Below are 23,086 nucleotides of genomic sequence, written 5' to 3' on the forward strand. Positions count from 1 at the left end.
ATTGATATGAATCTTGATAGATTATTTATTGTAAGTTATTTAGAAAATTTTATTATTTTCTTAAGTGTAATATGAACAAATTAATTTAGCAATATTTCTGAGAGTGACATATTATTGCAGGTCTCTAATTCTGACACCTAGGAATCTTGTGATGCTGGCCAAACAGGACTTACTTTCAGTACATATAAAGCAAGAGTTTATATGTTATTACTTTCCATCATTAAAATAGGAAAAGTCTCGGTAAACATATCATGATATGTTAAGCATATTGTATAACTATAATATAACTAAGCATGTCTCTATGACATTATTAGTTATATGTCACCTATATTTACCAAACCCAATTTTATTCTTTGAGAATATTAATAAAGTTTAAGTATTTATATTACTAAATTTGTAGTTGGCTATTTAACAGTGATAAATACAGAATCTCGTTTTTAAATGGCATGTTTCTTCAATATGTGTTATAAATAAACTGAAGTTATTGTTTTCCCTAAATGTGCAAAATGGATATTAAAAACAAAATAAAATTCCAGTCCCTCTTCTAGGTTATTCTTCCTAAGGGCCTGAAAGCACCTCCATTACCCAGCCCAAAAGGTCAGCGGTCACCTCTCTGCTAGCCTTTACAAAGAAGTGGAGTCAAAGGAAACACACCTTAGTGTGCTTTGATAGAAAAGCACAGGGGCTGTGGAATGTTTTTGCCTTGCATTTGGTTTTTAAGCCTAGGTTTGAAGCTATATTCGGAGAACTTTCAGAAGAATGTATTGAAAGTTGTAATAGAAAGTCCCATTATCTTTAATGAGAATTTCATGGCTAATTCCCTGTGCAGTGCTGAAAATGTGCCCCTTAAACTCGATTGCTTTTTTGCCTTAAGATAGATGGAGTGAGTGGAGTATTCAATTTAGCTCTGCTTCTGCTGCCAGGATCTCACTCCAGCTGTTACCCATCACTTTTGCATTCTGTTCAGTTCTTTTCCATGGGGCCTTTCTCTGCCTTCCATCTCTCTCTCTCTCTCTCTCTCTCTCTCTCTCTCTCTCTCTCTCTCTCTCTCTCTCTCTCTCTCTCTCTTCTCTCTCTCCCCCTCCCTTTCTTTTTACAAATATTTTTAAATACACATTAACCCCTTGCCTTTTGGCTCTCAAGACTATAAAACATAGGAACCCAGTACAGTCTTGGGAAGATTTCATCGGGACTGTTTGATAAGAGTCAAAGAATTCATAATGCTGATAGCATCAACAGATATCCAGAGATTGTTCCTATAAAATATACTAAAAATTTGCCTGAATGATTACTGGGTTTTGGCTTATAGCTACTACTGTACCAGTCATTCAAATTTTCTTAAAGAGAGAGTGTAAATATTTAATGTTTCATTGTGTGTATGTGTAAGATAAGATAATTCATTGATGAAACAAATAGACTGCTCTTTTACACACACACACACACACACACACACACACACAATTTTTATTTGCTTCAGAAAAGTGCTTCTCAGTTACCGGGGAACAAGAACATAAGCACTGGATTTTTGAAATCCCTGTTGACTTGTGGCAATTTTCTCAAGCTTTTCATTTGTCACCAAGGCATTGCTAAGGCTGAATAAGGTGGGAGAGATCAATAGGTCAGCAGCTGGCCTTTCCATATTAATTTTGCAGGGTTCTGCCCGTGGAGAATGACAACAGCAATTTGGGGATTGATGAGTGCTTAACATACTGCATTAGCCCTCAGGTGTACATTTCTGCTCAGTGCAAGGTTATAAAGGGAGCAGGGAAAATATAACTGTGCACCGTGGAAGCTTTGGTTTCTTCAGTCAGGTGCTTCATCCTAGTTGTCAATAGACTTTCCATAATGGCACTCTGTGCGACCCGTAGTTAAAAGTAATTAGAAGCTAGAATAAATGTGATCATTGCAGGATTGAACACCTTTGCACAGAACAGTACATTTTGTATAGAAAAATGCAAATCTGTAGTGGAAAAGGAAGACATTCTCCATTCAATTTATTTTTACTACTTGATCACTTTACAATCGATATATTTACTTAGCATGCGTCAAAATACTTAGCATGCTGCAAATCTAGTTCCTTTTTAATCATGAACACATTTTAGAATGACACATTAATTTGAGCTGCCTGAATTTGACTCTGCCAAAACAATGCATTTAAAATACAAATGCTGGGATCAAGATTGTGATTGTTGAATTATGGATGGAGGGAGCCAGGATTCTCTAAATGTATTCATCTACGTGATGCGAATTTGGTGTCCTGCAAAGAGCCCTGGATTTTGAATAAGAGAATGGTTTTTGAATCCTGTCATTTACTCCATATTTATACAAGGAAGTTAGTGCCTCACCTGGTCTCTCAGAGGTGTATGGGTGAAATGGGAATAAATGGTTTCTTTCACACAAAAATGGGATGAACATTCATTGAGCAGCCTGCATTGTATGTGGGTGCATCTCCTACAGGATTTAGCACTGGTGAGCACTCTGGTTGTTCAGTCTAAATATATGTTTTTGGCAGTGAACCCATCTTGTCATTGAAGAGTTAGAAATATGGAACACATCTAACTTTATTTTTTATTTTTGAGAACCTTGGGATTGAACCCAAAGCCTGGCACATGCCAGACTAGCACTCTACCACTGAGCTGCATTCCCCAGCCCACAAAAAGCATCTGCTTAAAATGAGTACATCATACTTACTAAAACAGAGGAAGCCCAGTAAAAACTATTACAAAATCACTCTATAGGGTCACCATAGGATGAAAGGGAGGAAAATTAAAATACAAGAGTTTACTTTTCTGATTCATAAGAAATAGAATCCACAAAACCCTACGCCCTATTAGAGCTGTATTTAGAATCCTTCTTTGATAACTCATAGGAAGTCATTAAAGAGCAGCTGAACAGCTCCCCTTGAATTCAAGATTAGGACATTTTCTTTCCTAGAGTGAGAAACCAAGAGCATGTGTTAGAATAAAGACCAATATTTAGGACTTGAAAAGATTCAGGTGTTTTAGCATTTGTTTGTTCTTGTCTTTTAAGGCATATACATATAATACCAATGACACATATTAGGTAGGAATTCATGTAACCTTTTCAATATGTTGAATGTTTACTGAGTCCCAGGAATATCGTAGGATATAAGGCTGTGAGCAATACTCTGACTAGTTCAGCCTGGTGGTGGTAGTGGTGGTGGTAGTGCTGGTATTAATAAAAAATCACTGACTTGTTGAGAATATATTGCATGCTACATACTCTGTGCTAAGTAGTGAACATGAGTTATTTCAATGTGATCCTGGAAACAGCATCTGAGGTATATACTATTATTAAACTCAATTTTGTAGAGGAGAAAACATTATGGAAGAGTTTGAGTAACTTGCTCAGGGTCAGCTGTTAGCAATCCCAGAATCCTACACAGGATATTTCCTTCAGGAGGTTATACCAGCAGAAGCAAGAGATTGGTATGAGCAGTGCAGTTAAAGAGATTTGAGGGACTGTAATAATGTGAAATCAGTAAGTCTGAAGTGTGCTGAAATAGATCCATTACACACAGGACTACACACATTAATCTCTTGTAATGGATGAGTTTAATTCAGTAACTTGGGCATTTATAAAATTCCTTACTCAAGAGGTGAAATATAAATAAGTTATCAAAAAATGCTAGACAAAGCAATGGAAAGCAATCATTTTAATCCTGACCACACCCATTCTGGGAATGTTTTATAAAAATAGAAAGGCTGAGGTCACTTAAAATCTCTGTACAGTGTACCTTTAATGAATTAAATAATTTCTGTGTCTCATTTCTCTTTTTTTTCCTCGGGGCCAATGAATCTCTAACACATCTATTTCATACAGATGCTTTTTTTTATAGCTGAATAAAAAATAAAATGACACCACAGAAATAGCTAAATGCATTTTGAAACTGAGAAGAAACATTTACATTATTTCAATAGGTAGAAATGTATGTTTGGCTTGAAAAAATTGTTGGAACTAATCTGCCTTATACTTCCCAGGACAGAAGTTCAGATGGTGCCCTGGGATGAGTAAAATCAACTGTGATTCCCTTGCCTCTGTCATGAGAAGCATCTGTATTTCAAAGAGTGGTGTGTAAGAGCAGGGAGAGCTGTGGACATCCAGCTTATTACACCCCACACCCCCATCATTTTCCTGAGGTTGAAATAGGTAGTCATCATTCTTCTCCAAAATTCAAATGCTGCTCAGGTAGCATTAACTAAGTATCACAGAGAACCACAGTTGATTAGATTCCTAATAACTTGTTCACAGTACTCATTGAACAAAGATAATGAACCGACTTTTAATTAAAAGAGAAATAAAGAAGTTTCTCAGAGTGGGGGCAAACAATTTCATGTTCTAAAGTCTGGATCTATAAGATTCTACATATAAAACTAATAGCTGTATAAAGACATAATTCATGTGAAGGATATTATCAAAATGATGAGTTTCTCAGGCTGTCCTTCTACATAGGCTCTACAGGGTGTGTCCTAAGGGAATATTCTCACTCTCATTTCTGTCACTGAAAAGCAGCACTCTAGTTCTAAAGGGTGGTGGAAATGAGGCAGCACATGTGAAAGTCCAGAGCTAAAACTCAAAATCAGCTTGTGAGTAATGAGGGAATCCTACACCAGGGCAGAACTCACTGATTTCAAATATTTATTTATATTGCCAAGTACAAAATCAAATTAACCTGTTTATTGGTGCAAGGGACAAATTTGGGTTTCTTGATTAACCAGTTTATCTCAATTGTTAGGGGCCCTTTGTGTCTATTGCATTTCCGCAGTCAGAAGTACATGGTCCCTTCAACTCAGAAAACCCTGACATGTGCCTTTTAGACTTTAAATATGTGTAGTTTATCAAATGTCATATTTTTATTATTAATAATTATTTTCCGCACTGGTGATTGAACTCAGGGCCCCAAATGCCATGTTTTTCTAACAGTAGATTAGCCTGCTAATACTAAATAAATGCCAAAAAGATCACATTTATCCAAGTGATTCAATTACATCATTAATGCTCAAAATAGTTAAATTGCTGCTCAGGTAATTTTTGAATTATCAATACGTGTATCTGTAAACACAGTGATTGCAATAGACTTTTTTAAAGAATAGTTTTTAGTGGCAGCCAACTATGTAACCTTATTGAGACGAACAATTAAAATTTCAAACTAATGTTCAGTACCACTGTAGATTTTCTAAACGTGGGGAAATAAATAAACAAAGCATTTTTTTTATTAAAGTTTGCATTTTCTACCTTTAGTTACTTTAGAAAGTTTTTTTCACCTCAATATCTGTATAATATCAGTTTATGACAAATTGTGGCTACAAATTTAGAAATCATCATCACTCCAGTTTTTCATGTTTTAATGTGCCAGGTTATAACAAGAACCAGAATAGCCCTCCTCCACTAGTAATAAAATCCTTTGTGATTGCCCCCAAGAGAAAGCACTGTGATGATTAGCTACCAAGTAAAGCATCACAGGTCCTGCAAATAAATCCACTGGAGGAAAACAAAATTTAAAGCCATTACCCTCGCATTGTTCTGGTTTCTGTCAGTTTTGATGTGAGTTCTGCATCACCCTTGTGGACCAAAAGAGGTACTGCATCTCCCCAATTATACTGTTTAATGCATTTCAACCCTTGGGAGATTGCAATTTGGATCAACATCACATGAGTCAGTAGACCTGTGGAGGTCTCAGAATATAGTCAGAATTGTAATGATATTTTGGTATGTGATCATGGTAAATCACAAATATGTAGAAGTTCCTTACTTTTTGAGAATATTATTAAAATGTCATGAATTTTCAAAACGGGGAGGATTAACATGTATAAAAAGTTGCTTCAAGTAAGATGTGAAGTCTTACAAAGTGAACAAATATAGCATAGTAGGTATGCATTAGTAAATGGCTGAAGGAGAATATTTTGCTTGTAAGACAATTTAGGAAACTAAGGTTTGTCTCACTAGAGAGGCTTAGTTGAAGAGAGACAGGAGTGGGAGAGTGTACCTCCATCATTTGACCCCTCACATCTGGTGAACAGGAGACTATTTCACATGTTTTTCCTGACCCTTACCTCTGCATCTGCAGTTGGGTATATAAAGTTGAGACCTGATGTCTAACATCAATTGAGACAAACTCATGAACAAAAAAATCACAAATAATCTCATCAGTTCTATCAGCAAGTACCAGATTATGGTCAGGTGAACTCTAACTGATGTCAATTTATAGAAAAGATGTTAGTGGAAGTTTGTCGTTGGTTTTATGAAATTATCATAATCCTATCATAATTTACTCCAAGTTGCCTTTAATGAGTACCTCTTTTTAAAATAAAGAGCATAAACTTTTTTAAAAATAGTTAAATATGATGAGACTTGTGAAAATGGAATTTACAAAAGCTCATGTTCCTCAGATTTTCAAAATAATGCCCATTATGAGGAGGCTTATGTGATATCATTCAAATGCATTTAGTAGCAGAGAGAGATAGAAATGGACTCACTATAGGTAGTGCTGAGTGACCACACACAGCACTGCATGTCTTCCTTATAGACTGTATAAAGATAGTGCGCCTGTTTTCTTCTTACAGATGAGGAATGGAAACTGAGAGAGTAGAATTAACTAGCCAGGAGCCCACAAGATTTTCCCAACATCCCAGGGTCTCTGAATGTGAGACTCCTATTGCCAACTGCCATTCTATATTTGGGAAGACACTCCAAGATATTTTGAAAGTAGTGAAAGACAAATAAAATTGGACAAATGTTCCAGATTGGAGCAAGTTTTCTGTAATGGTGCCAAGACATGGGCTACAAACAGAAGTTATGGGTTGGTTGGAGTGAGCATGCTATATAGGGAGTTGGGGTGGAAGATGGTGGGTCAGTTGGTAGGAAACCTTAAGCATCAGAATGAAGAGCTTTGATTTTGCAAATGTTGCCATTGGATAGCAATTGAAGATGTCTGGAATTCGGTATTGACATGATGTTAAGGTTAGACACTGAATCAGTCTGAAAATTTGCTTAACAAGTTGTTTTTTTATATCCCATAATATGAATATTGCAATTCTTTCCATGTCAACCAAAGAAGTAAATAAGAAGCCCACTTATGCTAAACTCTGACCCCCAAGTCCTGCATGTTTGGGCCTAGGCTGTTTCCCTAACCTCATTGCCTTTGTCTTTGTATGTTCACTCGTGTATAGAGAGCATCATGCTTATTTATGAGGAGACCAAATAGGTATTAACCTTAGAGCCTTTGCATTTGTTCTTCTTGAATTCGTTTTCCCCAAAACAGCACCTCCCTCTGCCGTCCCACACTCTATTAGTGTCATTTTACTTTATAGTCTATCATCTGCTATAAAATTATTTTCTGGATAAATTATTCCCATCTGATACTGTTGGCTTCTTTGTTTTCTTTTGTCTTACTAAAGTTCGATTACCAAAAGGAATGGAACTTGACTTTGTTCATTGTTATACTGCAGACTCACTGTAATAATGGAGATGTTGGGGGTCTAAAATTAAGTGCCCTCTTTAAGAAAAAGAATAGAAAGTTATCAAACAGAATAGAAATGAAAATTAATATTTACTCAGAATGCCAGGAAAAAAACTGCATTGTAAAGTTTAAATATAAGCATTGTAAGTATAATCATTACAAAATCTAGAAAAGTAATATTTTATTATTTTATTGCCTGACCCACTCCTATCCTTTTTTCTCCCACAATTTTTAGTAACATTGTTTCTGATTGACTCTCATAACCATTTTGTCCTATAATTTTCTATAAAGAGAATAGAAAATTATTCTTTTTACTAGCATGGATGATTGAATTTAAATTACTGAGAGTTTAGAAAGCCTTTCAACATCAAAATGCATTATTGCTAATGTCTTGTAAATTTTAAATTATGGTGAAATATAAAAAGAAAAATCTGGTGCTGGGCTGTAGCTCAGTGGCAGAGCTCTGGCCTAGTATGTGTGAGACACTGCGTTCGATCCTTGGCACCGCATAAAAATCAACAAATAAAATAAAGGCATGCTCTCCATATGCAACTACAAAAAAAATTTTAAAAAGAAAAATCTCTGAAGTTCTTTAGCATTTGGGCCATAATGTTTGAAAGATTATTGCAGAGAATAGTTTCTGGCTTTCTGCATTTCCAACCTGCTTCTTCTCCACCATACACACTTCCTAGTCCTGGGGGCCCTAGTACATAGGCAAAACCTCTGACCCTATATTTCTCTTTTAAATGGGATGACTTTGTGTAGTGAGCAGTAGGAGTGTTTTGGAAGCCATTCCTACACCAGGACACAATAACCTAACTATAAACAGAAGTAACTGTAAATCAAATAAATAAGCCCCAATAAACCTATCCTCAGTGCATCCCTAACTCAACTTCTCTTAGCTCAGTTCCAGAAATAACCAAGAGCCATTTAAACACTACACATCAGGACAGAAAGATGCTAGGATGCAAAGAAGACAGCAATTATAACCTTGCAGTTAAATCATTTTGCTTTTGCAAATTTCACATGTGACTGAGAGTATATTTCAAGGCCCCTACAAGAACCTTGAAAAAAGGTCTGTGCAAGTAAGGGGCTCTAAAAACCAAGCATTTTTAGCTTTGCTGTGAATTCACTTCTGTCAGCACCTAATGGTATTTGTAGGTACAAAGTAGACCCCAAGGGGGGCTATATATATATATATATATATATATATATATATAATGTGTGTGTATATGTCATGTTTTATCAGGAAAGCAAATACAGAAAATATATATACACCCAGACATAAATTTTATATATATATATATAAATTGTTAAATGAATAAGAAAGTACTTCTTTGTTTTTCTTTCATAGAATTGCTGAATTGAGGTGTCTTACATTTAGTTGGACCCATTAACTCTAGGTTTCATCTATCATATTGAACTATATTAACTCTGAGTGATTTGGGCTCTATTCTCAATATAAAATATGTCAAGAAAATATATTAATGAGAAGCACAGATACATTGACTCTTTTCTTTTCCTTTCTGTGGGGAAATGAACAATTTCTGTGCAATTTTATCATTCCATCAAGTGCACTTCCTCACAAGTACAGGGCAGAGCCAGTACTTAGAATGTCTTATTACGGACATTATGGGAAAATTTTCTCAGTGAATATGTATGTCTTTTTAGGAAGAATACATGCTAGTCTGTGACATTTATTCTATTATTTTTGCAACATCTAGGAAAGGAGTTGTCCAAAAATTTTTACTGACATAGCAGCTAGAGGGATCTGAAAATTTTGAAGGTCCATATTTTCCAGATGATATAAAAATATAACTTTACTTGAATTTTAATTTAACTGTCTAATATGAAACTAGGGATAATAATAGAAAGGAAATTGGCTGGTCAGATAACAAACTTTGTATTGAATGGGATTTGCTTAGAGTTCCTGGCCTTCAGAATGTTCCTTTCACACTCTTGCCCAAGGTTACCAGACCAGACTTTCTAGTAATTTAAAGAACCTATAAAATCAAATGATGCCTTATAAAACCAGACTCTTGAGTATACATTTAAGTGCCATTGCAAAGCCATGTGCCATTTTCTGGATCTAGAGGCTTTTAGAGAACACCAGAATCAAAATATGTCTTGCAAATGCTGATTTTTTTTTCTTCTAGGCATTCAGATGGATACAGTTGAAAGAAGATAAAAGGTTATGAGGCAAATAATGATCTATTGACAGCAAAGTTGTGGATTACTGCTAGGCTTTTATTTGTGTGCTTAATTTAAGATGATAGAATATTTGTGATGCTGTGAGTGGAAATACTAGGCAATCCTGAATCAAATACAGAAAATATTTCCAACATTTACATGTTTGTCACTTTCACATATTTTTAAAAACTTCAAGACAATCTTGGGACCTAATTTGATATACACAGTATTTAATATGAAAGGACAAATGTAGGTGCAGCTATTCATTTTGGATACTTTGGAAAGAAAATATATGTATCCATTTGATGGTGGATTTTTCTGGGAGGTGATGTGCTTTGGTTCTAAAACAGTGACACTTTGAGGTTCCCCTGTCAGGGACCATGTTACTGGCCGTATTGATTTTCTGATCATAGTAAAATCTTTTTAGTCTCTGGCAGATAATTTGCTGCTGTACTTCTGTTTACTACAGCTTGAGGAAGGGAGGAATAGGTCAGTTTGAAAGGATTAAGAGAATGGATAAAAATTATAGGCTGCCTGTTAAAATACCCTCATAGTGTGTAAGTGTTTGTCATAAGTAGAGTAGGGTGAGTCACGTTTTACCAGGAAAGCACAGACGTGTTTCAGTATGATTAGAAAAAGGTAAAGATTTTTTTTCCTTAGTGTCATTCAGCTGGTGTAATGAGCATTATTGATTAAAATGTTAGGATCAATAAAGATTTAAAGTTGCAGTAAAGGAGACCTTACAGAGGAGAAAAAGGTTACAGTCTGTTGAGTAGGCAGGCAATTAAATGCTTTGTAGAAAATTGATTTCTTAAACTTGAACTGTCAGTTACTCTGCTTGGCCTTCATTGGCATGGATTCTTCTGCAGAATGTGCACAGAAAACAATATGCATTCCTATAAGACTCATACACCAAATATTCGTGAACATCATGTACAACAAGAAGTTCATTATTTAAGGTTTTCCAAAGAATTCTCCGTAATGGTAATGAGGAATGATGCCTTTCAAGTCATTGAGCAATCAATAAACTTAACATTGTTTCTTCTTAGAATTTATATATATGTTATATTTTGTCAGATTCTAATATTTAAACAGTAATGTTTTAAATCCCTCTTTTTCTCAACTCATCAGTATCAAAATCTACCAAATGTATTGGACTTTTTGTGTTACAGCCTCATAACCAAGGATCAGGAGTTAGATATTCCTCACACAGAAGCAATTTCACTGCTATTTGTTGCTTATTACTGTTATTTATAGAAGAAAAATATATGAGTAGGACAACAGACAGTACAGGGGTCAGTGCCAGAGTGGAGAAAAGACTGTAATCAAACTATCAACAAGTCAAGAAAGGAAGTAAAATTCACTAATACAAATTTTAGGAAAAACATCTCAATGAGCATTTTTTTTTTGAAAGTGTGTGCAAAATATCCCTAAACAATCCAGAGGCCGGTACCTGAAAATACTAACAACTAAATATGGGCTTTAATGGTTGCTGTGGAGAAAAGGTGGAAAGGTATAAAAGAAAGGCTTAGTGGAAAGAAAAGTACAAAGACTGACCAGTCCCCTCACTTCTGGTTAGGACACATTTCTCAGGGCTATGCTTGCATTATATTTCCATATAACTAATTTAAATTTCTTTTGAAACTTTTACAAATAGTGTTTTAGATTGAGTCCAAAAAACAATTTTTTGAAATCAGACATGACCTTAGTGAATTTCACTGCTTATTTTTCTAAGATATTTGTGCATGTGTTGAAATGTAATAACTATCGATATGTAGAAATGAATGATAAACATTACAAATTCATTTATTCTAAGTTGCATAAAATATCAATAAAAATAATAGTTAATTATAAAAGTTATTTAATTTCCTTTGGAGGAGCTCTTTTACAAACAACTCATTATAGGTTCGTTTCAAGTTTGAATTCTTAATTGTGACTCGATAACCTGTTTTCAGGTATTCTGGGTAGAGAAATCAGTGGTTCATTGTCTAGCTACTTTGATTTTGGTGGATTTCCGATCTTGTAATCAATAGTTCACACTGTCTGGAAGAATGTTTTAGAAACCAGTGAGTTCTCACTTCCTCTTGCCTTGGCACACAGGTGCACCCTGAGTGTGACACTGGAGCAAGCCATCATTCTAGCCAGGAGCCATGGGCTGCCTCCTCGCTACATTATGCAGGCTACAGATGTGATGCGGAAACAGGTGAGTCTAATGCCTGTTTAGGGAAGTTTTAGAACTCCCTGTGTTTGAAGGTTCCTTTGTTCATTCATCAGGTCAGGTATCTGACTGGTGCCTTGATGTATAGGGCACTTTTCCAGACACAAGACTTGGTAAGGTAAGTCGTGGGTAAGAAGCAATACCGTGGGATGAGGACTTGGTACAGACTCTTAGGTAAGTGTTCTCCAAGAATTTTGGACAACCCTGGAAAAAAAGAGGTCTATGCAGTAATCTCAAGGAGTAAAGGGAATTGGCTATGCAAATTAGGACAGGAATGGACTAGGGGCTTGTGTAAGAGACAAGATAAAGGACATTTGGAGTTTTCCGGAAGTTGTAGGTGATTTAGTAAATCTTGGGGAATGGATTGAGAGAGGGACAGAGGCAAGAAAGAAGATGGAAAAAATTGAGCAATCTGCTTACTTATTACATACTTCTGGTGATCTCTCAGACTTCCATGCTATGCTAAGAAGTATATGTTTTATTTCAAGGATAAAGTGCTGACTTCAAATTTTGTTTTAGAGAATGAATAAACAGCCTTTAGGCTGTGTTTAGGTCACTGGAATACTCATAGTTGGGAATGTACTCTCTGAATTAATAGAATGAACTTTGTATGTCATCGCCCAATAGCTTTTTTAAAGAGTAGTAGCTTAGTTTTTAACTTGTAAGATTCTTTTAAAAAAACCAAAATAAAAAATGGACTAATTTCAATTTACTAATTAGGAAATAAGCTTCATCTAGAAGAAAAGACAACCTACAGAATGACAAAAAATCAAAAGATACTAGTTTTTTTTAACTTTATTCTATCACCTTTAAGCTACTACAATAGAAAATCTCTTTATTTGCTGTTTTGGTTCGAGTTGTCCAGTGATATTGAGTGATTAATTTTTAAGGTATGCATTTGCAATTATGACTGCTTGTATTTACCAAAGATTTAGTGTATAACTCCTAAGCAGACACATAAATCCCTCTGGGCTTGCTCCCAAGATTACAGTACAGAATGTCAACCAAGCCAATGAAAAAAATCAACAAAAGATTACCACTGAGCTGGCACCTGCACTGTACAGATCAGGTACAGTGAGGGCATATACATGACACTTCTGGGTAAGAACCCAAGAACCGAAGATTGACAACCAAGATCTTAGAAGGTCAAAGGATTTACTAAGTAAAGGTTAGGTCTACCAGAAGTTTGGGATAAACTGTTGTCCAGCTGTCAAAGGACAAACACAGATGCAAATTGCTAGAGGGCTCAGGAAGAATTTTTGGAGAGTAGATATGCAAATTATCCTTTAAAAAGTAAATCAAAATAAACTTATGATTAGTCACATTAGAATTGTATTTGCATCGATAATTTTATTTTATTGTGTCCCTCTTAGAGTAAGTTTCTAGGAGAACTTGGAAGAGCCATCTCAAAATTGTGACATGGCAAGAATCCACCTTTCTTTAGAATATTCCATTAAGGAGGCTAAGTCACTACATATACATTCCTACATCGTGGAAATGAATAGCCATGATTCTAATATCTTTAACTTCCTAAAACTGAAAATGGAAATAGAGATAAAGTAAAGACAATGTTTTATAAGCCTAATAACTCATTTCATGGTGCACAGCTCTTTAACGCATGGTATATTTATACAGTATTAATACATGATATCTGGAATATCATTTAAAATACTGAAAAGTCATGCAGTTTCTTGTAATGTCTTTATTGATTTCTGAGCTGTATTATTTTTTTAGTATTTATCACTCTTTCCTGCTCCTTATTTTTTAAAATAAATACATTTAGAATACTTTCTTCCTTTTTTTGCTGATTTCTCAGCACCAAGTTATGCATCCCAAATAACTGGTTTAAAACTTCTTTGTGGAAGATCTTAGGGCCTAGGGCTCTCTTTTAGGGAAAGCAAGCAGATGTTTCTACAGTATTCTTTCTGAGGCCAATCTTCTTTTCAGTATTCAGCCAAAGTACATGGTGGGTTTATTGGCCGGGATCCAGTCTCCAAGCCAATTCTTACACACTTAGAATCTGAGAAATTAGAATACAAATCTAAATCAAGGCTAGAACTTGGATTTTCTGTCCTTTTTGCTTTCCAACCTCAGAGAAAAATATTTAACCATTTAGACTCAACTTTTCAGAGATAGAGAGGTTAGAAAAGTTTTTATCTTTACTATAACTTGAAGTATTTGAATGATTTCATTATCAATTTGAATTTTTGTATTTTAAGGTATAATGGTTTATTAGCTATATATTGAAGTTTTGCAATACATAATAAACAATACAATGAATAAGCTAAGATCTTCAATTTCTTTCTAGAAATGAACTTTTTGATATGATTTATTCTTATTTATAATTTCAGTATTATTTTCATGTGTATATTTTGTACACATGGTATTTTAATTTGTTGCTTGAGTTTAAAGAAAGGATACAAGATAGAAGGGAAAGTGACCATATAACTTGTACTTTTTGATAATATTTACAATAACCATAAGCAGCTCTTTTATATAACCAGGTGATCTGAAAATATTGAAGTCTAAAATTTTATTTTCATTATAAACTTATTAAAGTTTTCCATGCTAGAAAATATGCATACCAAATGTCCTTTTAGGAAGCCTATGCAAAAATTGTTTTTGATCTTTTTAGTAAAAGCTGGGATTCCAACATATTCTGTCTTCATACCTTTGGTGTCAAGGATCCTACTAGTCACCAAGAAAAGACTTGAGTGTGATGAAGTCCTGGCCTAGTCTCATGGTGGAATATGTAGGCAAATTGCCAGGATACAGGCACCCACATGCAAGTGTAAAGCCTCAGTCTTTCAGGATACAGAACAGGGAGCATGGTCCCTCAATAACTGGGAAACTGAGACTTATTCATTATGGTATCAGAGTTTCCTAGAATAATACCTAGTATAAAGTTAGTGCTAAATGAGGTTTGTTCAGTAATGGTTGTAGCTGGGAAGATTGGAAAAGGCATCTCACACAAGGTGAATATTTGATCATGGCTAAGAGCACAGATTCTTGAGCCAAGCCGCCTCAGTTGGAGTCTCACCTCTATTGTTTATTATCCTGTGATTTGGGACAAGAGTTTTAATTTCTTTATTTCTTAATTTTTTCACTATTTTAACAGGAATATTAATAGCACTTGCCTCATAGCGTTGTAATGAGAATTCTATAAATCGACAGACTTAATGCACTCAAAGCATTAAGTGATTTACTGAATAACCTGTTATTAGCAAATGAAGGTGATATTTTATTTGCATCTCATAGACAAAAATGTAATGCAGACAGAGAAAAGAGTATTATGGAGGGCATTTAGGCAAAGGGAGCAATATGAATGAGTGTGTAAGAATCTAAGTTGAATATATGAAGAATTATATAGATGGGTTCAAGGTAAAACAATGCCACGTGATGTATTCAGCATGGTGAGCATCACATTTAAAGAAAGCAAAAAAATCTTTCTATTCACTACTTAATGGAATATTATGACACTATAGACAAAGAATTAAATGTGAATACTGGGGTCTTGTTAGTGAATCTGTTTTTCACATGGATATGACTTAAAAATTCATAAACCAATTTATGTGTACACTAGGATTGAACAAATAAGTAAAGATGTCATAAGTAATGAGAAGTCAGACCCTCAGTGACTGAAAAAGAAGTCATACATCAGGAAAGGGTGAAGGCTGGAATCTTTAATGAACCCTGTGGTACTAGGTTGGAATTAGCAATATCAGTATGACTAATGGGTCCATACACACAACACACATAGATACAGATAGATGTAAGAATGAATATGGTATGTTTGTGTTAATAAATAAGCCCCGTCTGCTGGAAAGTCCTGGAAGTAGTTGTATCACCAGCAGTAATGAGCACATCCTGTATCCAAGTTCTGGTTTCTAAATACTGTATTCCAATGAAAAGAGCCAAGACCCTTGGAGAAGAGATGAATTACTAACTGAGACAGAGAAAATGAACCTAGAATATCTTGAAGTGCAGAAAATAAAGACACACTAAAATTAAAACATAATGAGTGTATATCAAAAGGGTACAAGAAGCAGCCAGAAAGAGCCCCCATTAGTCAAAACTAGAATGCTTTGAGTAAAAAAAAAAAATTAATAAAAATAGTGGATATCTCATACAGTAAAACCAATATATCCAAGTCCATGCTGAGTTAAATATATAATTGAATAATTAAATAATTGGGGGAAAATAATCCTTCTTTACAGAATCCCAGTTCATAAACACTACACTAATTTTGTTGCAGACAAAAAAATACCAGTGGAGGCTAAAATAGTGAGTGAAAGTTCAAAGAGAAGCAGGATGTTTGGAAAGTCTCATATCCTCTTTCCAGCGTCTTTGTTAAGTCTGCGAAGGCAAGGTGGGAATGTTGCAGTGGGAAAATAAGGCCCCTTAAGTCAAGTGATCAAAGTTAATGTTCCAGGTCATAAGATCTATTGGCATCATATGTCCCCAAATATAATGCACAGAGAAGGGCACAACATCACTTCTGTGATTTTATTATTTTTTTAAAATGCTTTTTCTCTACCTAATCATGAGAAGACATCAGATAAACATAAATGAAGACAGTCTGCAAAATAATGACCAGCCTGTTAATTAAGGTTACAAGGAGATATTAAGGAACTGTCAGGGGGAAAAAGCAGATGTGAAACAAAATGCAGTAGGGGATCCAGGATTGGGTTCTGGAAAAGGAAATTGGGGAAAATATGGAACTGGAATCAGATGTGCCATATAGTTAATTGTATTGTACCAATACAGTTCCTGGTTTTTATCATTGTACTGTGATTAAGTAAAGGGTAAACATTAGGAGAAAAAGGATGAAGCATGAAGAAAAATCTCTGTTCTATTTTTATAAATTTTCTCTAAATCTAAAATCACTTTAAAGTGGAAAGTTTTAGCTACTTAATTGCAATTCTTTAATCCGTCCTGTCTTTTTTGTCACCAGTACCACTGTTTCCCTATTTGCCTTTTTATTAGGTCCATCTTAAGAGAATTTTTTTGAGGTGTTTTTTTTCCTCCCTTTTTCTCTTTCCTTGACTTAGTTCAGTATTTGGAATTTAGAACATTTCAGTTTCTTTTTTTTTAAATGTATATTTTTAGTTGTAGATAGACATAATACCTTTATTTATTTTTATGTGTTCTAAGGATCCAACCCAGTGCCTTACATGAGCTAGGCAAGCACTCTACCACTGAGCCACAACCCCAGCTCCAATTTCGCAGTTTCTTAAGCACCCTTCCTTTAGCTATGCCAAAAAAAACCTCTGCTGTTTTGTTCTCTATGGTAACTAATTTCCATTAGGAACTGGACAGTAATTATAACTTTATTCATGAACTTGACCAGTTTTAGAAACTTTTTAATTCCTGAAGATCATCTTTGTCTGGTGCTGTGGCACATGCCTATAATCCCAGCAATTCAGGAGGCTGAAGCAAAAGGATCTCAAGTTCAAAGTCTTCAGCAACTTAGCAAGGCCCTAAGCAACTCAGTGAGACCTTGTCTCTAAATAAAATACACAAAAAGTATTAGGGATAGCTTAGTGGTTGAGTGCCCCTGGGTTCAATCCCTGGTCCCAAAACCAAAGAAAAGAAGATCATATTTAAACTATAAACTTTGAGTTAAAATTCTTAAACTTCAGAGATCCATATTGATGTGGCTTTTCCAGGAGTTGCTTTAGAACTATTTCAGAAAGCATTTTCTTGCTAAATATTATTAAGTTTAAAATAGTCAACTATTCAGCTAAGGAAAAACAGGTGCCTGGCTGTTCCAAGAAGGTGGTGGGACAGCAGGTGTTTATACCTTGTTTGTTTCCTATTTTCAGCATTTGAAGTTATTAATTATTGTGTCTAGGAATAAAGACATAGATGGGATGTTGAACAGGAAGCTGTTAAACTTATTTGAATGATTCAGATGTCTTTAGGAATAATAATTAATCATTTTGAACAGCATAGCATATTTTCTCCCCCCACCTTTGCCACTGGGAATTGAACCCAAGGGATCTACAACTGAGGCATACCCCCACTTCTTGTTAGTTTTTAGTTAGAAACAAGGTCTCCCTAATTTGTTTAGATCCTTGGCAAATTGCTGAGGCTGACCTTGAACTTGCTATCCTCCTGGCTCAGCCTCCTGAATCACTGGGAATACACGTGTATACCACCATGCGCAGCCTTACAACACCTTCTTGCCATATTTTGATTCTTAAAAGCATTAATTTCAAAGATGTTCAGGTGGTGATTTCTCTTAGTCCTTATCCAGTCTCTCTGGATGTTAAATATATTGTTGGAATAAGTATTCTACATTCAGATATTAATGATATTTAAATAAATAGTAATACAGTATAGAGCTAAAAGTGATTTTCCTGACTTCAGGGAGCAAGAGTTCAGAACACAGCAAAGAATTTGGGAGTGAGAGACCGGACCCCTCAATCAGCTCCAAGGTAAGTACCTCCCTGCCTTCTCTTTCCAGAGGGTTCACCAGCTTTTGTTCTGCATGGCTAAAATACCTACTTTAGGATATGCCCACTATCATACTTATAGTATTCCTGGGGATTGACCTCAGAAACACCCAGCCACTAAGTGTGATTAGGGATAAATGATCAGAATTAAATGGATACCATCCTATTTTGCACATTCCATTATGAATTAAAAAAAAAGTCCACATGGATACAACTAACTGGGTCTACAACCAAAATGCCATTTTCATTTATCCTTCTATTATCATGCATATTCTTTCCTCTATTGGGATTGTCTTTCCTATCTGTGTCTATATGGAAGACTCCTACTTAACCCACAAAATCTACTTTAGTTATCATCTTCTGCTAGTAGTCTTATTTGTGTTCCTTTTTTCTGGTTTAGGTATCTTGTATATTGCTGTATGATAGCCCTTATGTTATTATATTATGCTGTGGTATTTTGTGGACATGTTTCTGTGCCCAACCTGAATAGGAATTTTCAGGAGTCAGTATGGATTTTAGATTTTATTCCTTTGCTCACCGTAGACATCCAATATCTAAACTGATTTCAAGAACATGTGAGTGAGTAAGCATATCAACAGGGCTATTGTCTGAGATGCTAAATATTCACAGTTCACGCATCATCATAAGAAAGGACTCCAGTCTACCTTTAAGACAGATGAACATAGTTAGCATCCACAGAAAAAATGTATTCCGCTCAGTTTCCCTGGTGATTAGGATTGGCAGTCATCTATCTTGGAGTGGGACAAAGCTAACTAATTTCTTCTACATGCAATTGCTTTTATACAATTGCCTTTGGACAGGAAGTAGGCTCCTGCAAACACTGTCATAGACAGTGTTTTATTTGTTTTTATTTGCAACAACATTACCAGAGCAAGAATGAAGACTGCAGCATTTGTGAAGTTATATTTCATTCTGAAAAACTACATGGGAAGTGAAATTTCTTTGTAAAGGAAAAACATATCCCCCACCCTGAAATGGATGGAGCATTCATTTTATAGTTGCATTTCTTTTTAGTGCAAACTCCATTTAATCCTCGTCTTGTTATCGTTATCTTCCACAGTTGATTAGATTAGAATCTCCCAGTTTCTATTGCTGAAGAATCATTTCACATAAGCATTGTCTCCTCAATGCCTTGAGCAGACATGGTATATTATATAACAGACCCACTGAAGTGTTAAAGTCCCAATAAAAAAAAAAAAGAAACAAGATAATGGCTCACAGGATGTTTTTAGCTAGATCTTATAAGCACTAATAAACAGTGAGTCTGAGATAAGACTTTAGCATCCTGATCAATAAGCCAATATGCAAGCTGAACACAAGAAAAGCAACTGATGAACTCACTTTCTTCTTTATTGGTTTATGTAATACTTGAAATGAAGCCCAATAAAATTAGCCAGCTATAAAGTTAAAATAATAACCCTGAGAGATTAAGAGTAATTTAAAAAAATGGATTTTAGTTACTCTTTTATTCATTCTACAAGCATCTATTTAGGACCCAAGAAATGCAGCCCAGTCTGCTGTGCCTCATGAAAAATGTAAACTTGAAATAGAAGTAGCTCTGGCCCTCAAGGAGCTTTTAGTTAAGTAGGCTTGGTGAGGAAAACATCATTGTAAGCAAAGGTGGAATGTGAGAGGCTGTCCTTGGAGGGCGCAGAGAGAATTCTGAGCACAGAGGGCTGGGATTCCTACTCAGCTGGAACAGCACTCCATCCTCAAAGGCAGTGAGTTGAAAGACACATTTGCCTCTCAAGCTCAGACCACCCACAGGCAAAGCTAGGATAGTGTTTCTGGAAGGTACCTTCACAAAAGTCTAGTGTGCTCTCTCTGCCTGAGATGGTCTTTGGTTCAAATCCCCCAACCCATCTCCATCATAGTACACTACATGTGATAATAACTGTGTCACAAACTGAGCATCAATTGTCATGAGAACATGGAAGAATCATGCGCAGCCAAAGGAGGGAGAAGGAAGGTCACAGAATGCTCCTGGTCTAGACACAGGGGCCCAGAGAAAACATCACATTCTGAGAACCATACTTGAGTCTGTGTGACTGACAGTTGAAAGTGATTTAAGAATAAATCACTGGAGGCTGGAGATGCAGGCAGGGCCCAGATCAGAAAGACACGTATCAGAAATACTGAAGAGTTTTCATCTTAACTTGAAGACAATAGGGAAGCATCAACAATCTTCCTACTTGGAAGAAGATCTGACTTTTAGAATTTGTCTCAGGTGACATTAGAAGGGTCTATTTCTAAGACTGAAGATAGAACTTTGAAAAGAGACTATTGAGAACCCCTGTGGAAGGGTAGATTAGAACAATGCTTAGAAGGCAGACTTACTAGTCTTTGGACACAAATTGAATGAAGATAGGGGAATGGAATATTCCAGAGTGACTATAAAATCTTTGACTTGGGTAATAAGGGGTTGGTGGTTATTGCCACTGAGATAGTGGATCACAGGGACTTTCGTGTGGGCTATGTTTGTGGGCAGTTCAACACACTGTTCCAAAGCCAAGGAGAGGCAAATAGGTGGAGCTGTGGTCCTGTGAGTCATCAATATTTAGAAGGTCAGTGAGGATATAGAAGTGAATTTTATTGCCATGGTGAGTGGATAACAGATGGGAGAAGATCCAGAACCTACCAGAGAAATGCCAATAATGAAGAGAAAGTAAAGGAACAGGAGTGACAGAGTCAAAGGAGAGCACTTGGAAATGTGGAAGGAGCTGGTTGATCTGGAATTCAAAAAAGGAGGAAGTGGCTGTGGTCACACCATAGAAAGAGTGAACGCAATAATTTCGGAATCAGAATGCTGGAGAGAGGAGTGTTAGTGTTTAATAGTGCTGAGGTCGGTTGGTTCTTAGTAGTGACAACAGAAAGTCTACTCCTGGGAATAGGTTTCCTGGACATCTTGGCTTCATCACATTTTGCATACTCCCCTCTAGGCATCAGTGTCTGAAACGTGTCAGAAACTACTTTTGGTTTTAGGATATCAAGGTGATGAGAAGCATTCCATGTGCTCTAGGCACTTGCAGTCCAATAGAATGGGAAGAAAAAATAGATTTGGGCGATCAGATGAATGTGCTGTGATTGAATGGCGCTGATGTTGGGGTTGGGGGCAGACTTCCTCTCTTTGGGTTTCACGTTTGCAAAGCAATTATCAAATTTTCATCAACAACCAAATATGACATTCCAAATGTCAGATCACTAGTTGTGGCATATTGTTTTCTGTTATGTCACAAAATCCGGAAGTATTGTGCTATAAAGACTTTATTTGTGTAGTGGGAAGGCCACATCGTACTATAGTGGTTAAAAATGAAGAAAAGAAGAGAAGTGATTTTGAGGAGTCCCAGATCCTGCTATGTGATCTTAGTGAGGTCTTCGTTTTTTGAGATTCTATTTTCCAATCTGTAGGATAAAGAGAATTGTCTTGAGATAGAGGACCATTGGTACTTGGGAACCTCAGAAGAGACATTTACTTTGTTGTCTCCATTAATACATCTTATATTTTTGCTATATAGAAAGATAAAGAGCATGGGCTGGGGTTGTGACTCAGCGGAAGAGTGCTCACCTAGCATGCGCGAGGCCCTGGGTTCGATCCTCAGCACCACATATAAATAAACAAATAAGATAAAGGTATTGTGTCCAACTACAACTACAACTAAAAAATAAATATTAAAGAAAAGAAAGATGAAAAGCCTGATCTATAGAATAAAGTTTAAAAATTCTTCTCTCTGCTAATTTGAATTTGGACGGAATCACCAGCTCCAAAAATGGCTCCCTAAGCCCAAACAGGAATAGGAGGAAGTGGAGCCAGGAACAGACCTCACTCCTGCAGGGCACTGGTATGCATGAGTGTAATGAGAATACAGGAAGGGCCCCAGATGTTGGGCAAAAAAAGGCCTCCCGGTGCCCAACAATTTAGCTGCCAAAACACAAATGCCTCAGAGCCGAGTTGGAGTCCAACTCTTTACCTATTACATTTTACTTCCAAACTTCATCTGCCTGCTCTGAATTCCCAGAGCTCAACAATTTCCATTACAAATGTGGCTGAACTCAAATAACCCTGAGTCTCTTCCAAGAAGCCTCAGAAGTTGAATCTGTCCAGCTCCACAGAACCCAGAGCTATTATTTCATTAGGTGATCACAGAGAGTAGCCTTTTCTCCAATTTGCAAGGCAGACATTTCAGACTCATCTACCCAGTGGCATTAGTTACATTCTGTGCAAACGTGCAGAGCAAGGTAATGGGATGTGGTGGCACAGCCCAGATCTCATGGGTCAGGACGTCCACCGCCCATCCTCCTCTTTCTTTTCTACCTGAGTAAAAGCCATTGTGCTTTCTTACTCCTTAGGCAGCCCTGTCAGGGAAATAAGAGGACAGAAATTAAGGAGGAAAAGAACCTTCTGATCATCCTATTTTTTTTTCAGTCCTGAGAAAGCAATTTGAAGTAACACCCTATCTTTCAGCTGCAAGAGAACATTTCAAGTACACCAGCTCAATTTAATGCTTTCTCTTATCCAGGAAAGATGAAATAAGCTTTTATAATGTGATATGTCCTTAGTTCAGTATTCATCTCTTCCATGGAGATAACATATAGAACATAAACCACCTTCCCGACTTGAAGTACGTTCAAAGATAATACATTATACGTTTCCTAAGAAAGTTCATGTTGTTAACCGAATTTACAACTCTAAATTAAAGCTTTCTCTTTCTTCCCCATTGA

General features: G+C 36.1%; 1 protein-coding gene across 3 annotated transcripts in view; it reads left to right on the plus strand.

Moving 5' to 3' along the window:
- Positions 1-23,086, plus strand: part of Prex2 (phosphatidylinositol-3,4,5-trisphosphate dependent Rac exchange factor 2) — a 294,983-nt gene that overhangs the window by 251,529 nt on the left and 20,368 nt on the right. For all 3 annotated transcript variants that reach the window (XM_040294020.2, XM_005322936.5, XM_078017136.1), the window contains 2 exons: positions 11,771-11,873; positions 18,261-18,328. In XM_040294020.2, the coding sequence (XP_040149954.2) occupies positions 11,771-11,873; positions 18,261-18,328 (171 nt within the window). The remainder of the gene's footprint in view (positions 1-11,770; positions 11,874-18,260; positions 18,329-23,086) is intronic.

Source organism: Ictidomys tridecemlineatus, chromosome 7 (genome assembly GCF_052094955.1).
Source record: "Ictidomys tridecemlineatus isolate mIctTri1 chromosome 7, mIctTri1.hap1, whole genome shotgun sequence".
Taxonomy (NCBI): domain Eukaryota; kingdom Metazoa; phylum Chordata; class Mammalia; order Rodentia; family Sciuridae; genus Ictidomys; species Ictidomys tridecemlineatus.